This window comes from Bos javanicus, chromosome 22 (assembly GCF_032452875.1).
Source record: "Bos javanicus breed banteng chromosome 22, ARS-OSU_banteng_1.0, whole genome shotgun sequence".
Lineage (NCBI taxonomy): Eukaryota > Metazoa > Chordata > Mammalia > Artiodactyla > Bovidae > Bos > Bos javanicus.
This window is the reverse complement of record NC_083889.1, coordinates 10,675,588-10,693,451: the sequence shown is the minus strand read 5'-3', so window position 1 is coordinate 10,693,451 and position 17,864 is coordinate 10,675,588. Positions and strand designations below refer to the sequence as shown.

The 17,864-nt window shown below is 46.2% G+C and overlaps 1 protein-coding gene across 6 annotated transcripts in view; it reads right to left on the bottom strand.

Annotated features, from left to right (window-relative positions):
• Nucleotides 1-17,864, bottom strand: part of TRANK1 (tetratricopeptide repeat and ankyrin repeat containing 1) — a 97,162-nt gene that overhangs the window by 16,075 nt on the left and 63,223 nt on the right. For all 6 annotated transcript variants that reach the window (XM_061395881.1, XM_061395880.1, XM_061395883.1 and 3 more), the window contains 7 exons: nucleotides 15,320-15,519; nucleotides 14,877-15,014; nucleotides 9,070-9,216; nucleotides 7,451-7,607; nucleotides 3,505-3,593; nucleotides 1,362-1,465; nucleotides 92-224 (listed from right to left, as the gene is read on the bottom strand). In XM_061395881.1, coding sequence (XP_061251865.1) covers nucleotides 92-224; nucleotides 1,362-1,465; nucleotides 3,505-3,593; nucleotides 7,451-7,607; nucleotides 9,070-9,216; nucleotides 14,877-15,014; nucleotides 15,320-15,519 — 968 coding nt within the window. The remainder of the gene's footprint in view (nucleotides 1-91; nucleotides 225-1,361; nucleotides 1,466-3,504; nucleotides 3,594-7,450; nucleotides 7,608-9,069; nucleotides 9,217-14,876; nucleotides 15,015-15,319; nucleotides 15,520-17,864) is intronic.

Sequence of the window (17,864 nt, the reverse complement as noted above, 5' to 3'; positions counted from 1 at the left end):
TCCCTGATACAGGAGGAGGGAGGCTGGGGCCCCCCCTCCACTTGCCCAGTGGAGCCCAGTTCTCCCAGGAACAGCTGCGGGCCGGGCGTACCTTTCCCAGCCGCTCGCAGAGCTGGGCACACAGCTGGAACTCCTTGGCGTAACTCAGACACTTAAGGCACAGCTTTGGCTCCTTGCACTCCAAATAGGTCTTAGCCAGCTCCAAATACTCCACCTGCTTTTCCCTGGGAGGGGGAAACAAAACAGAGTTTCATGGGCTATGACACCAATAAACTGAACTGGCAGCTCCCATCAGGGCAAACCTGAAATGACACCGAGACTCTTTGTTTTAAAATTTTATTTATTTTTAACTGAAAGATAATTGCTTTATAATATTGGTAAATTCATCAACATGAATTAGCCATAGATGAGCATATGTCTCCTCCCTCTTGTGCTTCTCTGCCACGTCCCACCTTTCCCCATCACTTTGGGTTATAGACCCCCAGTTTGAGTTCCCTGAGTCATACAGCAAATTTCCACTGGCTATGTTTTACATATGGCGGTGTATATGTTTCCATGCTGCTCTCTCCATCTCACCCTCTCCTTCCTCCCCCTGCCCTTGTCCATAAGTCTGTTCTCTATGTCTGCGTGTCTATTCCTGCCCTGCAAATAGGTTCATCAGGACCATCTTTCTAGATTCTGTATATAGGTGTTAATATATGGTATTTGCTTTTCTCTTTCTGACTTACTTCACTCTGTATAACAGGCTCTAGGTTCATCCACCTCATTAGGGCTTCCCTCACAGCTCAGTTGGTTAAAAAATCTGCCTGCAGTGCAGGAGACCCCTGTTGGATTCCTGGGTTGGGAAGATCCCCTGGAGAAGAGATAGGCTACCCACTCCAATATTCTTGGGCTTCCCTTATGGCTCAGCCAACAAAGAATCTGCCTGTAATGCGGGATACCTGGGTTCAATCTCTGGGTTGGGAAGATTCCCTGGAGAAGGGAAAGGCTACCCACTCCAGTATTCTGGCCTGGAGAATCCCATGAACTGTATACCCATGGGGTTGCAGTGAGTTGGACATGACTGAGTGACTTTCACTTTTCATCCACCTCATTAGAACTGACTCAAATGCGTTCCTTTTTATGGCTGAGTAGTATCCAGCATATACGTACCACAGCTTCTTTAGCTATTCACCTGTTAATGAACATCTAGGGACCATTGTTAAAGTCTTTATTGAATTTGTTACAGTATTGCTTCTGTTTTATATTTTGGCTTTTGGCTTCAAGGCATGTGGGATCAGACCTGTACAACCTGCATTGGAAGGCAGAGTCTTAACCACTGGACCGCCAGAGAAGTCCCCCCTTCCCCCCAGGACTCTTACTTGAGGCTGACTTTCTTGGATTTCATGTTCAGGGCAGTGTTGTGGGCCAGAGCCAGCTTCTCCTTCTCAAGCGCCCCTCCCTTTTGGTAACATTTGGCAGCAACCTGGAATAGACCAAAGGTTTCTATTCCCAGCAAGGTCATGGAGAGGACACAGGAATAACAGTTAAAGCCTGAGTTGTTCCATGTTGGCACAAAGCCCTGGGTCTCACTGCAGCTGAATTCAAGAGGAGGGGCAGGAAGATGCTGACATGTTGAAGAAAACAGCCACAGAGGATAAAGCCCAACAGAGTTCGCAGTTAACACTTCGGACTCAAAGCTTCTTTTTGGAAACACCCAGAAGCCATGGAAAAGGCACTTCAGACATGTTTTTACAGGTCACCATAACAACACTCTCATCTAATCTTCAACAGCCACGCAGGAGACGTTTCATCCTTCTCACTGTATTTGATAGCATCCTCAGGTCAAGGACATGAACAAACTGGCCCAAGATCACCCAGCAGCTTTTCTGGGTTCAACACAGGTCCCCTCTAGTTGGTAACAACCAGGGCTAGTGGGCAGGGTGGGAGGAGCGGGGGTAGAAATGGGGACAGAGCTGGTGTCCCAACACACATCCCAGAAAATGACTGACCAGAGCTTTGTCACATGCAGACCTGGGTGGAGCAAACGGAAAGTGGCAGATCTCTGTCCCAGGGGAGTTGGCCTGTGTCCTGCCGGCAGAAAGCTGCTGACACCGTGCCTCCAAGGCAGAAGGTCACATTCTGCCCAGCATGTAGAGATTAGGTCTCAGGATGGGTGAGGGAAGGATTAAGTGGAACTTACTGATGTCCTAGAGAGGACATCATCTCTCCTGCTACCCTCCCCCAGACTGTCCCCCAGTCTGTCCCAGACTCCCCAGTCCTGTGGGCCTGCTCTTATTCCTGACCCGTGCTATGCTCCTTTCTGCTACAGGGCCTTTGCACACATTCTTCCCTCTGATCGAAATGCTCTTCCATCCCTCCTCTGCCTGGTTAACTTCATGTATCCTACAGGTCCCAGCTCAAGGCTCCCCTCAAAGCAGCCTTCCCTGGCTTCTCCATGCAGAACAGGTGGTTCTGAAGGCAGCTGGTCATTCATCTATGACACAGGGGACAGCCAGCACAATGCCCTCTTCTGTACATCTGTCATGCCTACCGTCACATCCCCCCGACCCAAACACAATGCAGGGCTCACTGCTCAACAGGAATATGATCAGTGAATGAATCGCAAGGGGTTTCCATTTGTATGGTGGTTCTGGGACACTTGCTGACATGCAGCCAAAATCAGTATGCCTCCTGAGTCCCAAAGCCCTTGTGCAGAGCCAAAATAAACTCAGGTGAGCAGGAGGCTTTTTATAACAGTCTCATCCGTGCCGCTCCCCTTGAAGGATTTTAGAGGCAAACATTCAGAAGGTATTTTCAAAGGGATAAAGAATTATTGGAAATCCATGGGCAACATGTATAACACCAGCCGTGTTCTGCAGGGAGGAAGGGAAAGAGTGAATATAGTTTTCCTATTTCATACCCACTACCCACTGCTCACACAGTCCCTCCATATCCCCTATCTGAAAAAAAATAATCTTGGTTTTATAACAACAGCCAGGTGCTTAATGTTCCTTGCCAATTACAAGAAGGATGGGCAAAGAATACAGTTCGGGGCTCAGTCAACTTCTGCAGCTGCAGGTTTATGGAAATCCTATCCTGACACAGCCAAACACACAACAGTGCAACCTGCCTTCTCCTCCCTCACGCCTGACGGCAGGGGTGGCCACAGGCTTGCACCCTTCCCATCCCCCTTACGGAGCAGCTCTACAGCTTCTCCCCTGGGGAGTGCAGCCTGTTCCCCGTTCCTCCCGATAGAAGGAATCCTCAGCAGGCAGAGATGGGGACCCTCCCTCTTCCTATAATCACCTGCTGGCACTTGGTCAAAATGAAAAGCTGTTCTGACTGTACAGGGGGAGAGGAGGACAGGGAGCTTTCTGCATGGTAGGTGACCTGATGTTACAGAAGCGAGAGCAGCACCAGAAACATGACCTGTGATCCCCCTGTCCTGGTGACAAATGCAGTGATGAGAGACCGGCTGGTGAGGCCCGATGAGGCCCCGGGACACGCAGACTCACCACTTACCTTCCAGCACTGGTGTTTAGCGTAGTAATCTCCTTGTGCGATCCACTCCCCAGGGGTCGAGGTCTTAACAAACATGCTATCATCAAGGTCTAAAAGGAAAGAGAAACGTGGGTTTGCCTCTCTGCAGATTCCTTCACTGAAACCTGTTGTTAAGGGCTCAATTTTGTTGTGACAAATTTCAAGCGTTGATGCCCTAAACTTTGTCGCTTGGAGTTTGACTATATTTGGAGACAGAGTCTTTAAAGAGGTGGTTAAGGTAAAAGGTCATGTGGGCGGGCCCTGATCCAATCTGATGGGCATCCTTAAAAGAAAAAGGGCGGGCTTCCCAGGTGGCACAGTGGTAAAGAATCTGCCTGCAATGCAGGAGACGTAAGAGGCACAGGTTCCATCCCTGGGTCAGAAAGATCCCCTGGAGAAGCACATGGCAACCCACTCCAGTATTCTTGCCTGGAGAATCTCATGGACAGAGGAGCCCGGCATGCTACGGTCCAATCAGCTCAGTTCAGTCACTTTGTCATGTCTGACTCTTTGCAACCCCATGGACTGCAGCACACCAGGTTTCCCTGTCCATCACCAACTCCTGAAGTTGCTCAAACTCATGTCCATCCAGTCGGTGATACCATCCAACAATCTCATCCTCTGTCGTCCCCTTCTCCTCCTGCCTTCAATCTTTCCCAGCATCAGGGTCTTTTCCAATGAGTCAGTTCTTCGCATCAGGTGGCCAAAGGATTGGAGTTCCAGCATTAGTCCTTCCCATGGATATTCAGGACTGATTTCCTTTAGTATTGCCTGGTTTGATCTCCTTGCAGTCCAAGGGACTCTCAAGAGTCTTCTCCAACACCACATGTCAAAAGCATCAATTCTTCAGTTCTCGGCTTTCTTTATGGTCCAAATCTCACATCCATACTTGACTACTGGAAAAACCATAGCTTGGACTAGATGGACCTTTGTCAGCAAAGTAATGTCTCTGCTTTTGAATATGCTGTCTAGGTTGGTCATAGTTTTTCTTCCAAGGAGCAAGCATCTTTTAATTTCATGGCTGCAGTCAAGCTGCAGCCCAAGAAAATAAGGGCTACGGTCCACAGGGTCGCAAACTCAAGTGTGACATGGAAATCACAGAAGTGACTAAGCATAAGAAGGGCATCCTTATAGGAACTTCCCTGGCAATCTAGTGCTGAAGACTCTCAGCTTCCACTGCAGTGGGCACGGGTCTGATCCCTGGTCAGGGAACTAAGATCCTGCATGCCGCGTGGCATGGCCAAAAAAATAGGAAAGAAAAGAGAGATTAACACATACAAAGAGACACCAGGAGCTGACACAGAGGAAAGACAGTAGACAGCCAAGAAGAGAGGCCTCAGAAGAAGCCAAACCACTAGCAGCTTGATTGATCTTAGACTTCTAGCCTCCAGAACCGAGACAATAATTTCTGTTGTGTAAGCCGCCCAGCCTGCGGTACTTTGTTGGGACAGCTGGAACAGATGAACACCTGTGCTGTCTGTCTAGTGGTCATGTAACATGGAGTTTAGCTTACCAAGCCAGGTCATGGAGGGTTTGGGGAGAAGGAGGTGGGGGTGAGAAAGGATACTCTTTGTTTTTTGAACTGTGTTACCTTCCTTTCCTATGGCCATGAATCAGAAGACAGACAGTAATTTATAATTCCTCCTTGAAAACCCAAAGCCACATTGCTCTTGGCAAACTCCCATGCTGGGCTTTAGTAAGGGATAAGGTGACGGGATGTGACAGGATTTCCAAATGTGCACTTTGTCCTCATCACAGGAAGCAATCTGACACACTGTTTTTTTCTTTTTCCTGGCCATGTACCTTGTGGGATCTTAATTCCCTGACCAGGGACCGAACCTGGACCCTCAGCAGTGAAAGCGCAGAGTCCTAACCACCGGACCACCCAGGGATTCCCACAGTCTGACACATTCTTGTTGGTGGATACAGACGACTGCAACCACCTCATGTTGGTTCCGTCTATGAGCCTCAGCAGCTGGTGGTGACTGCACTGGCCCTCCCCTTTGGAGGACCTCCGAGCATCGTCAGCTAGGGATCGACACTCCCTGGGGCTTCCGAGCCACAGCTTCATGAAACACATGAAAGGCTGACTATCCGGCAAACGCCGGAGCCAAATCTGAGACTTCCAGGGCAATGGCTGTCAACTGAAGGAGCCAGGCAGACAGGTCCGCTTTGTCCAGAAGGTACACAAGCACATGCTAACCTTGCAGCCTGACCCTCCCTGGTGCCGTGCGCCGTGTGCAAAGCTGACTGTGCAGCATCCAGCTGTGACACCACGTGTACTGAGTGCCCAGGTGACACCTTATTCCCGCAGCAAAGCCCTGCAGTATCTCTGCATCTGGGCGGTGACCTCTGCCGGTGCGCAGTGAAGAAGCCCCCCAACTGCAAGGTCACCACACTCATCCCCAGTTCCCCGCATGGTGGAAACAGATGTCCTCAAAGACTTTACCACGTGCAGCTCACAACTCACAATGAAGGCTGGATTTCTTGTATTCTTCATGCAGCCAAGAGATAAATAGCAATCCTTTTTCATTTTGAATTTTTTAAATTAAAAAATAAAAAATTGCTATCTTTGAGATAGATAACCAGTAAGGACCTGTTGTAAATCACAAGGAACTGTATTATTACACAATGACCTAAATGGAAAAAAGAAGTTGAAAAAGAATAGACACATGTGTAACAGAATCACTTTGCTGTACAGCTGAAACAAACATAACACGGTTTAACACCTCTACTCCAATATAAAATAAAAAGAATTTTAAAAATGGCCTATCTTGATGATCTCTTATAATGGGCACCAGATTGTGAGAATAAAAGTGAATATGAGCTGCCGGAAAGAATAAAAACCACCATGGTAGGCCAACCCACTCATTTTGCTTTTAGTAATAGTTGAGGAAGTGGAGGCCAAGGAGAGAAAGTGGGAGCTGAATTAATCCCTGTGGCTGTTCAGGTGGAGAGTTCTAACGAGAAGGCAGCTTACCCTCAAATCTTCGACTTTTCCCTTTACAGCACCACAGTCAGGTCCCAGAAACAGAGTGTCTAACCCCAGTTCCCAACTGAGCCTTTGGCTGGAACGGGAAACAGTCTCCATAAAACTGGCTTACTGGTTTGTTGTGGAGCCTGGGACTTTCCTCCCATCTTTAGAGGAATTCACCCTGGCTTGGAGGAGCCAGCCTCCCCCCAAGAAAGAGAACAGTTTTCTTCTTCATGAGAGTTGATTATTTCTCTCCTAGTTATCCCATCAGGAGAACTTCATTCCATTTTTTAATTAGCTAGCTTTTGTAAATTATGAAAACAATACATGATAATGTTGGTCTAAAAAAAAAACCCGAACACTGCAAACAGCACAGAAGGGTATAATGGTGGAAAGTTAAAGAGGTCCATATCTAGTTAACAACCTCACCCCCACCAGTCCAACACCAGAGGAACCACTCGGAACAGTTTCACCTTCAAGGACACTTAAGTCGTTTCTAGTTTCTTACAATTACCAGTGGGGCTGTAATGAGCACTCTGGTGCATGTATTGTTAACTTGGAGCTTTTATATAAGAGTCTCTCTGGATGGATCCCTAGAAGTGGAGTTACTAGGTTTAAAAGTACATGCTTTCTTTATCTTAATAGATATTGCCAATCAGCTGCCCAAAAGCCCACAGAAATTTGTTTTCTTCCAATAAAGCCTATTTTCTCTAACCTTTGCCCATGACTCTCACCTTTAAAGGACAAATAAAAGTTCTTCCTGAAGGAGTCAACGCTCCCAATCTCATTACAACCCCACTCTCCCATGCACTTTAAAAATAAAGAGGAACACATTTCTCAGAAGAATATGGAAAAAAAGTGCTTTCCAAAAACTATAGCCTTTACACCTGGCCATAGAGCAGGTGAACAGTAACATGCTTTCTCGCCAACAGCCAGAATATTTTGAGCGCTCACCTTTGTTTTCATCCGTTTTCACAACTTCAACAAATTTCCTCTTCATGAAATATTTGAACGCAGGAGCCCGCTTCTCTGGGTTTTCATCAAAGATCCAGAGGTTGACCCGAGCCCGGGTGATGGCCGTGTACAGCTGCTTCAGCTCCCCGTTGAGGAGCTAAAGACAAGACCGATGCAAAGACTTGAGTCTTCAGGCTACAGTACCAGGTGTCTCCCTTCAACGGGCTTACTCCCATTTTGGAGAAATATTCAAATAGTAAGTTTCACAAAGTACAGCTCAGACTTGAGCACATGTGGGGAACTCTCCGAGGCCACAGTACAGGGAAGCTCTAGCAAGGGGTACCCATAGTACACCCTTGCGCCTGCTGTGCTTGTCCATTTTGAAATAATTACAGACGCATAAGAAGTTACAAAGATACTATAGAGACGTCCCATGCATTTTTCACTCTGTTTACCCGAATGCTCACATCCCACCCAATGACTGTAACTTACTTTTTAAAATGTCTTTTCTTTCTTTATTTGACTGTGCTGGGTGTTTGTTGTAGCACGTGGTGCCTTTAGTGGCAGCATGTGAGATCTAGTTCCTGACTAGGGATCAAACCCGGGCCCCCTGCATTGGGAGCACAATCTTAGCCATTGGACCACCAGGGAAGCTCCTATCGGAACTTACCTTAAAAATCGGAGCAGTGAGAATTCCCTGGTAGTCCAGTGGTTAGGAGGCTTCTCTCGTGGTTCAGGGGTAAAGAACCTGCCTGCCAATGCAGGAGACTCGGATTTGATCACTTGGTCAGGAAGATCCCCTGGAGAAGGAAATGGCAACCTACTCCAGAATTCTTGCCTGGGAAATCCCATGGACAGAGGAGCCTGGCCGGCTACAGAGTTGGACACAACTGAGCGATGGAACAACTAGGGGTTAAGACTCTGAACTCTCAGTGCCAAGGGCCATGTGTTCAATCCCTCATTGGAGGACTAAGGTCCTGCTAAAACAACAGTGGCTTTGTGCCCACCCAGAGGCTTGTAAAGCTTGGCGGTGACTTAACAACATGTGCAGAGCCTTCCAGGTATTTACAGGAACAGCTGGATAACTGTTCTTCTGTTTGTTTTCTACTTTGTAGAAGACATAAAACTGAGCTAGTATCAATAGTTTCTCCCAAAGCTTTCAGTCTGGCTGGTTCGGTTTTCTGTCGTGTCGCCCTCACTCTTGACGCCTCTCGAGATCTCCGCAGAGCTTCTCATCTCTGGCCTCCTTCTGAGTGATGGAACTGGGATGCTCAGGGAAGCAGGGTCCCTTCACAACAAGGCTGGAAGACAGCAGTCTCCACTGACTACAGTCGTGGACTTCACTTCTGAGTTCCCCATTTCTGAACAGAGACGAGTTCCAGAGGTGAACAGAAGGTACTACTCTTCTGTGGTCCCTCCCATCAAGCCTGGCTGTCTGTTGAGAAGCAGGGCTCACCAGCACTGAGATGGCCTCCATTCCTATCCTGTCCTCCACGCCCTGGTGCTGACAGTCAGGAAGATTTGCAGCACAGACTCCACCTCTAACCCCATCTTCTCAGCCGAGCCCTGCTTACTGGCTCCCCATCAAACCAGTGTGTGGACCCCTGGCTGATACTCACCTTGTACATTTCTGGATTCATGGTGACAGCCCGGCCCTGGGAGGAGCTGCAATTTTCCAAGGGCACCTCAATCATCGGCTGGCTTTCCTCTCTGCACCCGGAGGATGAAGGAGTAAATGAAGAAATGATCTTCCATTCCTTGTAAGCCTGAACAACGAAGACAAATGCAAGACCAGCAGAAAACGCTTCCGTAATATACACCCATCCTCCCTGGGCCTCTCGGAGAACTCAGCCCCTTTGCCTGGCATAGGGGCCAGGCCTTCAGTACCATCTGGGAGGACAGGACTATTGTATGGCCTCAGTTGGGGTCCGAGCCCAGGTAGCCCAGCCAGGGACCAGGGCAGTTACCGCAAAGACCCCAAGATGCTTGGCCCGGACAGCCAAGAAACAAACACAAGTGCTCACTTCCAGGAGAAATGTTAGGGCCCGGAGCTTCCTATTGTTGAAAGTGTGCCCACACACAGAATGGAGAGAGGAAACCAGCGTCCTCACCTCTATTCACAATGTGTTTAAGAAATTCCACTTAGATTCAGTTGTTAAGACACATGTGTTGCTTAGCGTGGTACCCTCAGGGTCCATCCATATTGTCAAAAATGGCAAGCTATCAACTGCATAGTGACAAATGGAAACTAATTTTTTTAAGGTTCATTTTATTTTTCATTTTTTGGCCATGCCCTCAAGGCATGTGGGCTCTTAGTTCCCCTACCAGGAATGGAACCCACACCCCCTGCATTGGAGGCACAGAGTTTTAATCACTAGTTGTGCCCAGAAAGTCCCAGAAACTAAATTTTTGGTGGTCAGTATGCTGTACAGTATGTATTAATAGAAGTAGAAATACAACTTTGCATATAATCAACTTATAAGCCAATGTTGCCTCAATAAAAAATGTCTAAAAATATAAACACAAACTAATTTGTGTTAAGCTCTGGGTTTCATATGACTAAGAATCACAAATAACAAAGATTAATCACAAATAACAAATTAATAAAAATTTAATTACTGCTGTTACATGTGAATAGTTACCAATGTTTAGACGAGTAACAGAACAAAAATGTATTAATTCATAAATTATTTTTATATCTATTCTATAAAATATATAGTCTTGCCTTTATGTCAGCAAAATTACCAGTTGTGTTATAACTGGGGTGGGGGGGATGGCTTCCCACGTGGCAATAGCGGTAAAGAACCCACCTGCCAGTGCAGAAGACATAAGGGATACAGGTTTGGTCCCTGGGTTGGGAAGATCTCCTGGAAGAGGGCACGGCAACCCACTCCAGTATTCTTGCCTGGAGAAGCTCATGAACCGAGGAGCCTGGCAGGCTACAGTCCATAGGGTCGCAAAGAGTCAGACATGACTAAAGTGACTTAGCATGTGTTATAATGGACTTTTCACATAATTGTTTTTCAGTAAATGACCAGGATTAAGAGACGTAATTGCATCCAAAGTGTAAATAATTTGAAATATTTTCACTGAAAAATATGAATGATAGGAAATGTAGGAATAAAAAATTAAAATTATTTTCTTATGATTTAGAGAAAAAAAGACACATGCGACAAGATTCCCTAACCAAGTGATTCAATCAAGGATGGAACAAAGGAATTCCCTGGCAGTCCAGTGGTTAGGACACCGTGCTTCCACTGCAGGGGGCCCAGGTTCGATCACTGATTGGTGAACTAAGATCCCACATGCCAAGCGGTGGGACCCAAAAAAAAAGGATGAAGCAAAATTCAGGAGCCATGGGGTACACTGTGCAAGGTGGACTCTGAAATCAGACTGAACAACTTATATCCCAATTTGTCCATTTATTATGTGACCCTGAAAAAAATGGCTCTTCTAGGTTTCATTTCCCTGTTCTGTAAAATGGGGATGAGAGAACTACCCACCTTTGTTGGAAAAATAAAAGGAGATAATCAATGTCAAGTGTCTACACAGTGGGTGATAAAGAGTCACATTTTAGCCAAATCAAAGCACAAAACCAAGGTGACTTGTAGACTAGAGTTTGCAAATATTTTTGGCTTTGTGGGCTATATGGCTTCTCTTGCAACTGTTCAACTCTGCTGTGCTGTGCTTAGTCCCTCAGTCGTGTTGACTCTTTGTGACACCATGGACTGTAGCCCGCCAGGCTCCTCTATCCAAGGGGATTCTCCAGGCAAGAATACTTGAGTGGGTTGCCGTGCCCTCCTCCAGGGGATCTTCCCAACTCAGGGATTGAACTCAGGTCTCCCACATTGCAGGCAGATTCTTTACCATCTGAGCCACCAGGGAAGCCCAAGAATACTGGAGTGGGTAGCCTATCCCTTTTCCAGGGGATCTTCCCAACCCAGGAATTGAACCTTGGTCTCCTACACTGCAGGTGGATTCTTTACCAGCTGAGCTTCCAGGGAAGCCCCAAAGGAGCCCTATTCAATAGTAAATGAATAGGCATGATGTAACACAATAAAATGCTATCCTTGACACTAAAATTGAATTTAACACAATTTTCACGTGCCACGGAATATTATTTTCATTTTTTTCTTAACCATTTAAAAATGTAAAAATCTTTTTTAGCTCACTGAGCTGGGTTTGGCCCCCCAGGCCGTGGTTTGCAGACCCTCGGGAGGCAAACCTGACTGGGTTACTCGCAGTATTTACAGCCAGGAATCCCCATGCAATTTCGGATTTCCTGCTTTACTGTGTCTGTAGGGAGTCGGTACTCAACTCTCCTATCCTTCAGTTTTTTTATAAAATGGTGATACCTGCCACCTATGCATCTTTTCAAGGATGATGGAGGTAGAGGCGTACAGTGCATCCCCTCCCTTCAGTTCCTCTGTAATGAACTCTATAAATACTAAGTTAAATGTTTTAAACACTATTACATAAGAGTGGTTATGCTACTCACCAACTAGGGAATTAATCACCACGTTCTAAGAGATGGGAATCATGTAATCATTTAAGTAAATGGAAGCTGAAAAAAATTCTTCAAGACACATCTGTGAAATCTTTTCATCTTTGTAAAGCTGTTTACCCAACCTGTTTGCCAGAGGAAGCAGGCCAAGACCCACGTGCTGACATCTGAGGGGGTCTGGCAGCCGGCAGAGGTGCAGGCTGGCTGAACTTGGGAAGGCCAGAGGAGCACCTGTATTTCAAAACTGCTCGAAGGAGGTGCAGAAGCTGCTCATACAGCACACGACTAAGCTGCTGTCATGAATAAAACACGTCTCACTCTCAAGACAGAGCCTCCGAGGAAGGAGTACATGTATGGATGGCAAGAATGCAGGCTAGCAGCAATTTTGGTAATAACAAGAAGCATTTAGAAATCTTCCAGCTTCTTCTCTGGGGATTAATAATTGTGAAGGAAGAAGGCTTAGAATCTGCCAGCAAGGCTTCCTTTGTGGGGCTTTTTCTCTAAGCTGGTGCAGCAACCCTTCAAAGTTGTGGTTTTGAAAGTCCCTCCTGTCTTCGTCACACGTGAGTGGGGGGAAAAGGGCTTCCCGCTGGGGCAGAGTGTCAATGCCAAGCACCCCTCAAAGTCCCCACGGGAGGAGAATTCGGGGGTGGCTGGGAGGATGACTGCCCCTCCCCCAAGTGAGGCAGCAATCTTACAAGAGAAGGCCTTGACCTAACCATTCCTCGGTTCCTTTCTCATCTCAGAAGACAGCCCTAATGTCCACGTGGTTGAACAGGTAACAGTGAATTCTCTGAAGAGAAGAATCACAAGCAAGGGCAACAAGAAGCCCCCTACACACACACTCACACATACACACACACACACACACACACACACACACACACACACACACAGGGTGTCTGCCAGACACACACTTCAGGGATGGAGAGGGGAGTTCTCCCCTGTATCAAACAACAAATACCCTTTAGCAGCCTTCTTTCTTTGAAAGAAACCCCACGTGAGCAGCCAGACCATGGACATGTGGGGACTTAGGTGACTTCTGTCTTTCCTCCCTTTTGCCTGAAGCATCTCCTCTCGTTTGCTGACCGGCACCTTTTGGTCTCGTGGTTGTAAATGATAAACTAAAGGTAACCTCTGTGCTGGGAGTGCATGATTCCATTCTCTGGTATTTGGGAAGCCACATACCAGAAATCTTTCTAGAATTCTCATTCCATTGTGGGATGAAGTGGTGTTACCATAGGACTTAATTTGTGATTGTTTCAATTTCATGCAACTCACTGAGCCACTGATGGGAGTTTGGGGTTAAGGTATCCAGGATTTTGTCATTCCAGGATCAAGGTGAGAGACACAGAGTGGACCACAAGTTATGAGCCATAAGTCCAGATCTCGTGGAGCTTCTTACCAGCACAAGCATACAACTGGCACTTAATAAAGGACAGGAACAACAAAGTCTTACCCCTTCCTCTTTTAGAAGAGCCTCGGTCCAACCATGACCAATGGATGTATTATGAGAGAAAAAAGTTAGTCCTCAGAGATTAAAAGTGGTTCTAGGGTTAATGAGAGTGCATCTGATTTAATTAGCAAAAGTCAATAGAAAAGGAATGCACTTGAGCTACCGTAATGATATGTTCATTGTGGAAGATTCTGGAAGCTGACTTGCTTTGCATGCGGGGCATTAAAAGGAAAGGAGTACAATGGAAATATCATGAGATTTGGAACTCAAAGCATCTGAGTTCATCTCCGAGCTCTGCCACCTATATTAGGAATTCAGGCAACTTAACTTCCATGACCCTTGGTCTTACATGTAGAATGAAGGTCATAGAAATACACACACCCTCAGAGGGTTGGTGGAGGATAAAGTGAGATGATGTATTCAAAAAGCACTTTATAAACCGTAAAGCATCCATAGCAATATTAGTCATAATTATCGTCAAGGCAAATGTGACATTTAAAAAAAAAGACGAGGAACAAAACCCAAAGGACCCCCTTTAAAGGGTTGTTTCTGGGGCAGATTTTAAGGAGTCGAAGCTAACAGTGCTCTTGATTTGAGTATGAAAACAGCCTCGGAAAGCATGCGCCATGTGCGATGGGAAATCTGCCACGGGGACCAGGGTGCAGCCAGCTAAGTCCCCACAGGAGACCCAGCAGCATGGTCAGCAGCCAGCCTGAGCTCCCACCAGAGACGGTGGTGAAGAGCATGCAGTGGCTGCAAAAGTGAGAACCATTGAGTCGGTGGCTCTATCCATAATGTACTGAGCTCGGGAAGAAAAACCATCACAAGGACTCAGGAGCCAAGTCAAAACAATGGGCCGGCACAGAGGTTACTGGGGGTCAGTCCACGGACTCTTGCACTGCCATCGTGGGCAAGGGCAGCAAGCAGTGGTGGCAAAGCCATGCCAGAAGGGCGCTCAGGCAGGGCGGCTGTTCTCGTCCCCTGCATCACCTGATCCCGTGGCAGGAACCAAAGCTCCTATGTCTTCCCGGAGTCGTCTCTCTATGAATGACCTTGCCCAGTTCTGTCCTCAGAGAGTGGACACTGCTAAACTTGCCTTCATTTGTCAGGCTCTCCTTAGACCTTGCTCCAACTTGAGCATCCTTGGCAGTCAAGGATAACAGCAGCTAGTGAAACACAGAAGCTGGTACTTGGGTACCAGGCATTCAGAAAAGATGAATCCAAGAGAGCAGGGAAGGGCAGGGCACGGGGAGAGCCAGCCCAGGACACACTATGAACCAATCCACAGCCACTGTCAAAACACACATCCAAACACAGAAAACCTCACACCACGTGGATGATGCTCCAAAACAGAAATGGTCACCTGCGACAAACTCTTCTATGCAGCTCCAAATGCTTTTTCCTGGACTGGAAGTGGAGTTCAGACATACACAGGCTGTGCGAAAAAAGAATTCAGTATGGCATACCTCAGAGTCAGTAAAAAAGTTGTAAAGGAGGACATCATCGAATTCTAAGCCTTTGGCTTCGTAAACTGTTAACACAAGTGCTAATCCCAGCTCTTCTGGAATTTTCTCCTTTGCCATTTCATTAGCTACAAGAATTACCTTGGGGGAGAAAAAAAAAAAGGATTGGAGAGAAAAAAACTTCAAATTGTACAAACAGAAATCTAATGAAGCTGAGTCTATTTTTCTGGGAGGCAGGTAACATCTCCAAAGAGGAGTGGCTGGCATGGACTAGGTCAGCCAGGCTGGTGGGAATATTAATAATAGTCACTCACTCATCTTTGAAGCCTCCTCATCCTAGGACAGGAACTACTGAATTCTACCTTGTGGAAGAACTCAGCTTCTCAAACCGTTTTTCAATTGCAAACTGCCTTTTGTTTTAAAACATACAATCTCATGAAACTCACCTGGTGAGCTCCAAATTCAATGGGCTGGGTTTTTCTTTTGTTGCCTCGAAGCAATATTGCCAGGTCACTCACACTACAGGATTCCAGGACAATTGGCCGGGGACCGTCGAAAAGGCCAGAATCCCTTGGAAGGCGGTCGAAAGACTCAGGGAAATAGAACTGAAGTAAATCTACCACTCCAGATGCCAGATTGAGGATTCCTGGGATAAGACAAGAAAAAAAAAAAAGTCAGATGTTACACAATACACCAACATGGCTGGACTTTTGGGGTTTTTTTTTAATTTAATTTTTTTTGGTCACACTGAGCAGGTTGTGGGATCTCAGTTCCCCAGCCAGGGGTTGAACCCGGGCCCTTGGCAGTTAAAGCCCAGAATCCTAACCAGTAGCCACCAAGGAACTCCTGGTGGAGTATTCTGTTTTCTTATTTTAGTTGCTTTCTTCCCCCGAGAAGCAGTATTGGTCCTGAGAGTACATCTAATTGTGGACAGTTTTCAGGTCCAGTTAGATTTTGTCACTTTGGCTCTGGGCTGTATTACTCTGGGTACAGCAGACAAAGGCAGGGATGTGTTCACTGTCCTAAGAAGGTTTTGTAGAATCTCATTCCTGGACTACGTTCATGTTAGAGAAAATGACCTCATGAAGAAGAATCAAGGCAGAAATGTAATCTAAACACTTAGAGCTGTTAGAATGCTAACACAAAGGGCTAATATAGTGCAAAAAAACCCAAGAATTATCATGTCCTCTGTCATTGGCACTTAGAGCACTGGAGACAAGGTTACAGGCTAAGAGCTGGATTTTTTCTTTTTTTTTAACTGTACCGGGTCTTCATTGCTGTGCACGGGCTTCCTCCTGTTGCAGGGGTGGGGGCTACTCTCTAGTTGTCACGGGTGGGCTTCTCTTGTTATGGAGCACATGCTCTAAGCGAGCGAGCTTCAGTGGCTGTGGTGCATGAGCTTAGTTGGCCCACGGCATGTGGAATCTTCCCAGACTAGGGATCGAACGCGCGTCTCCTACGTTGGCAGACAGATTCTTAACCACTGTACCCCCAGGGAAGTCCTAAGAGCTGGATGTTAGCTGGGACAGCAACCTTGGCTTGCATCTCCCTTTTCCACTACGTTTATACCCAGGGGAGAGAACACTATACTAAGAAAAATTGTCAGTGCTAGATAAAGGATTTTCCAAAGAGCTTTCTCCCTGGGTCCCATTTCTAAGTGCTGAAGTAACAATGACAGTGAGGCTTACTATACAACAGGGTCCTTCATAACAATTATCCTGTTTAATCCTCATAGCAGCCTGGTAAGACAGACCAGACTACCCTACTTTTACAACCAGGGACTCGGAGGTCCGAGAGCTTCAAGAGTCATGAGCTGGACTGAATACAGATCATCCCAGGTCTCCTACTGATCTTAGGGGCTGTGCGCTCTTTGCCCGACACCAGATAGAATTCTGTGAAGTGGGCATAGGTGTCCCCATTACTATTACCAAACAGTGAAGGTAAATTCTACTATTCAATGCCTCTATTATTAAAAGTATGCAATATAAAGAAATCAAGAACACAAGTGGAAACTGTTGAATCTAAGCACATCAGCTGCCATGGTGGTTCAGAGATGTACATTAACGAGAGGATCAGAAAAAGGCATGGAAGTGTTCATTGCAGTGAAAAACTGGAATCCACTTAAATGCCTTTCTAGGGAACTAGATGAACATTTTTTTAGATGAAACTATTTTATATGAACATAATCAAAGAATGGGCTTCCCACATGGCTCAGTGGTAAAGAATCCACCTGCCAAAAAAAAAAAAAAAAAGAATCCACCTGCCAAAGCAGGAGATGCAGGAGACAGAGGTTTAAACCCTGGGCTGGGAAGATCCCCTGGAAAAGGAAATGGCAAACCACTCCAGTATTCTTGCCGGGATAATCTCATGGACAGAGCAACCTGGTGGCCTACAGTCCATGGGGTCACAAAAGAGTCAGACACAACCTAGCAACTAAACAAAAAAATCAAAGAATAGACAACGGTTCAACCATAAAGAGCAGTGAGGTACTGAAACATGCTACAATATGGAAGAAACTTGAAAACACTGTGCTAAATGAAAGATATCAGACACAAAAGGTCACATATTATGTGATTCCATTAATATGAAATGTCCAGAATAGGCAAACGTACAGACACACAAAGTAGACTGGTAGTTCACAGGGGTGGTGGGGGCCAGGGGTCGGGGAGGGGGATGAGGAGTATCTGCTAGTGTTCATGGGGTTTTTTAATCACCCTTTTGGGGGTGATTAAAATGTCCTGGAATTAGTGGTAATAATTGCACAACCTTATGAATATATTAAAAGATGACTAAATTGCACATTTTAAACAGGTGAATGTTATGCTATGTAAACAAGGACCTCAATTTTAAAAAAGAATAAAAGATGGGGAGAAATATTCACTAAACATATATTCACTACCTAATCAATAAATGTATATGATATATGCATACATGCATATGGAAAAAAGATCAGAAGGAAATGAAATAAAACATGAGTAGTGAGCAGCTTTA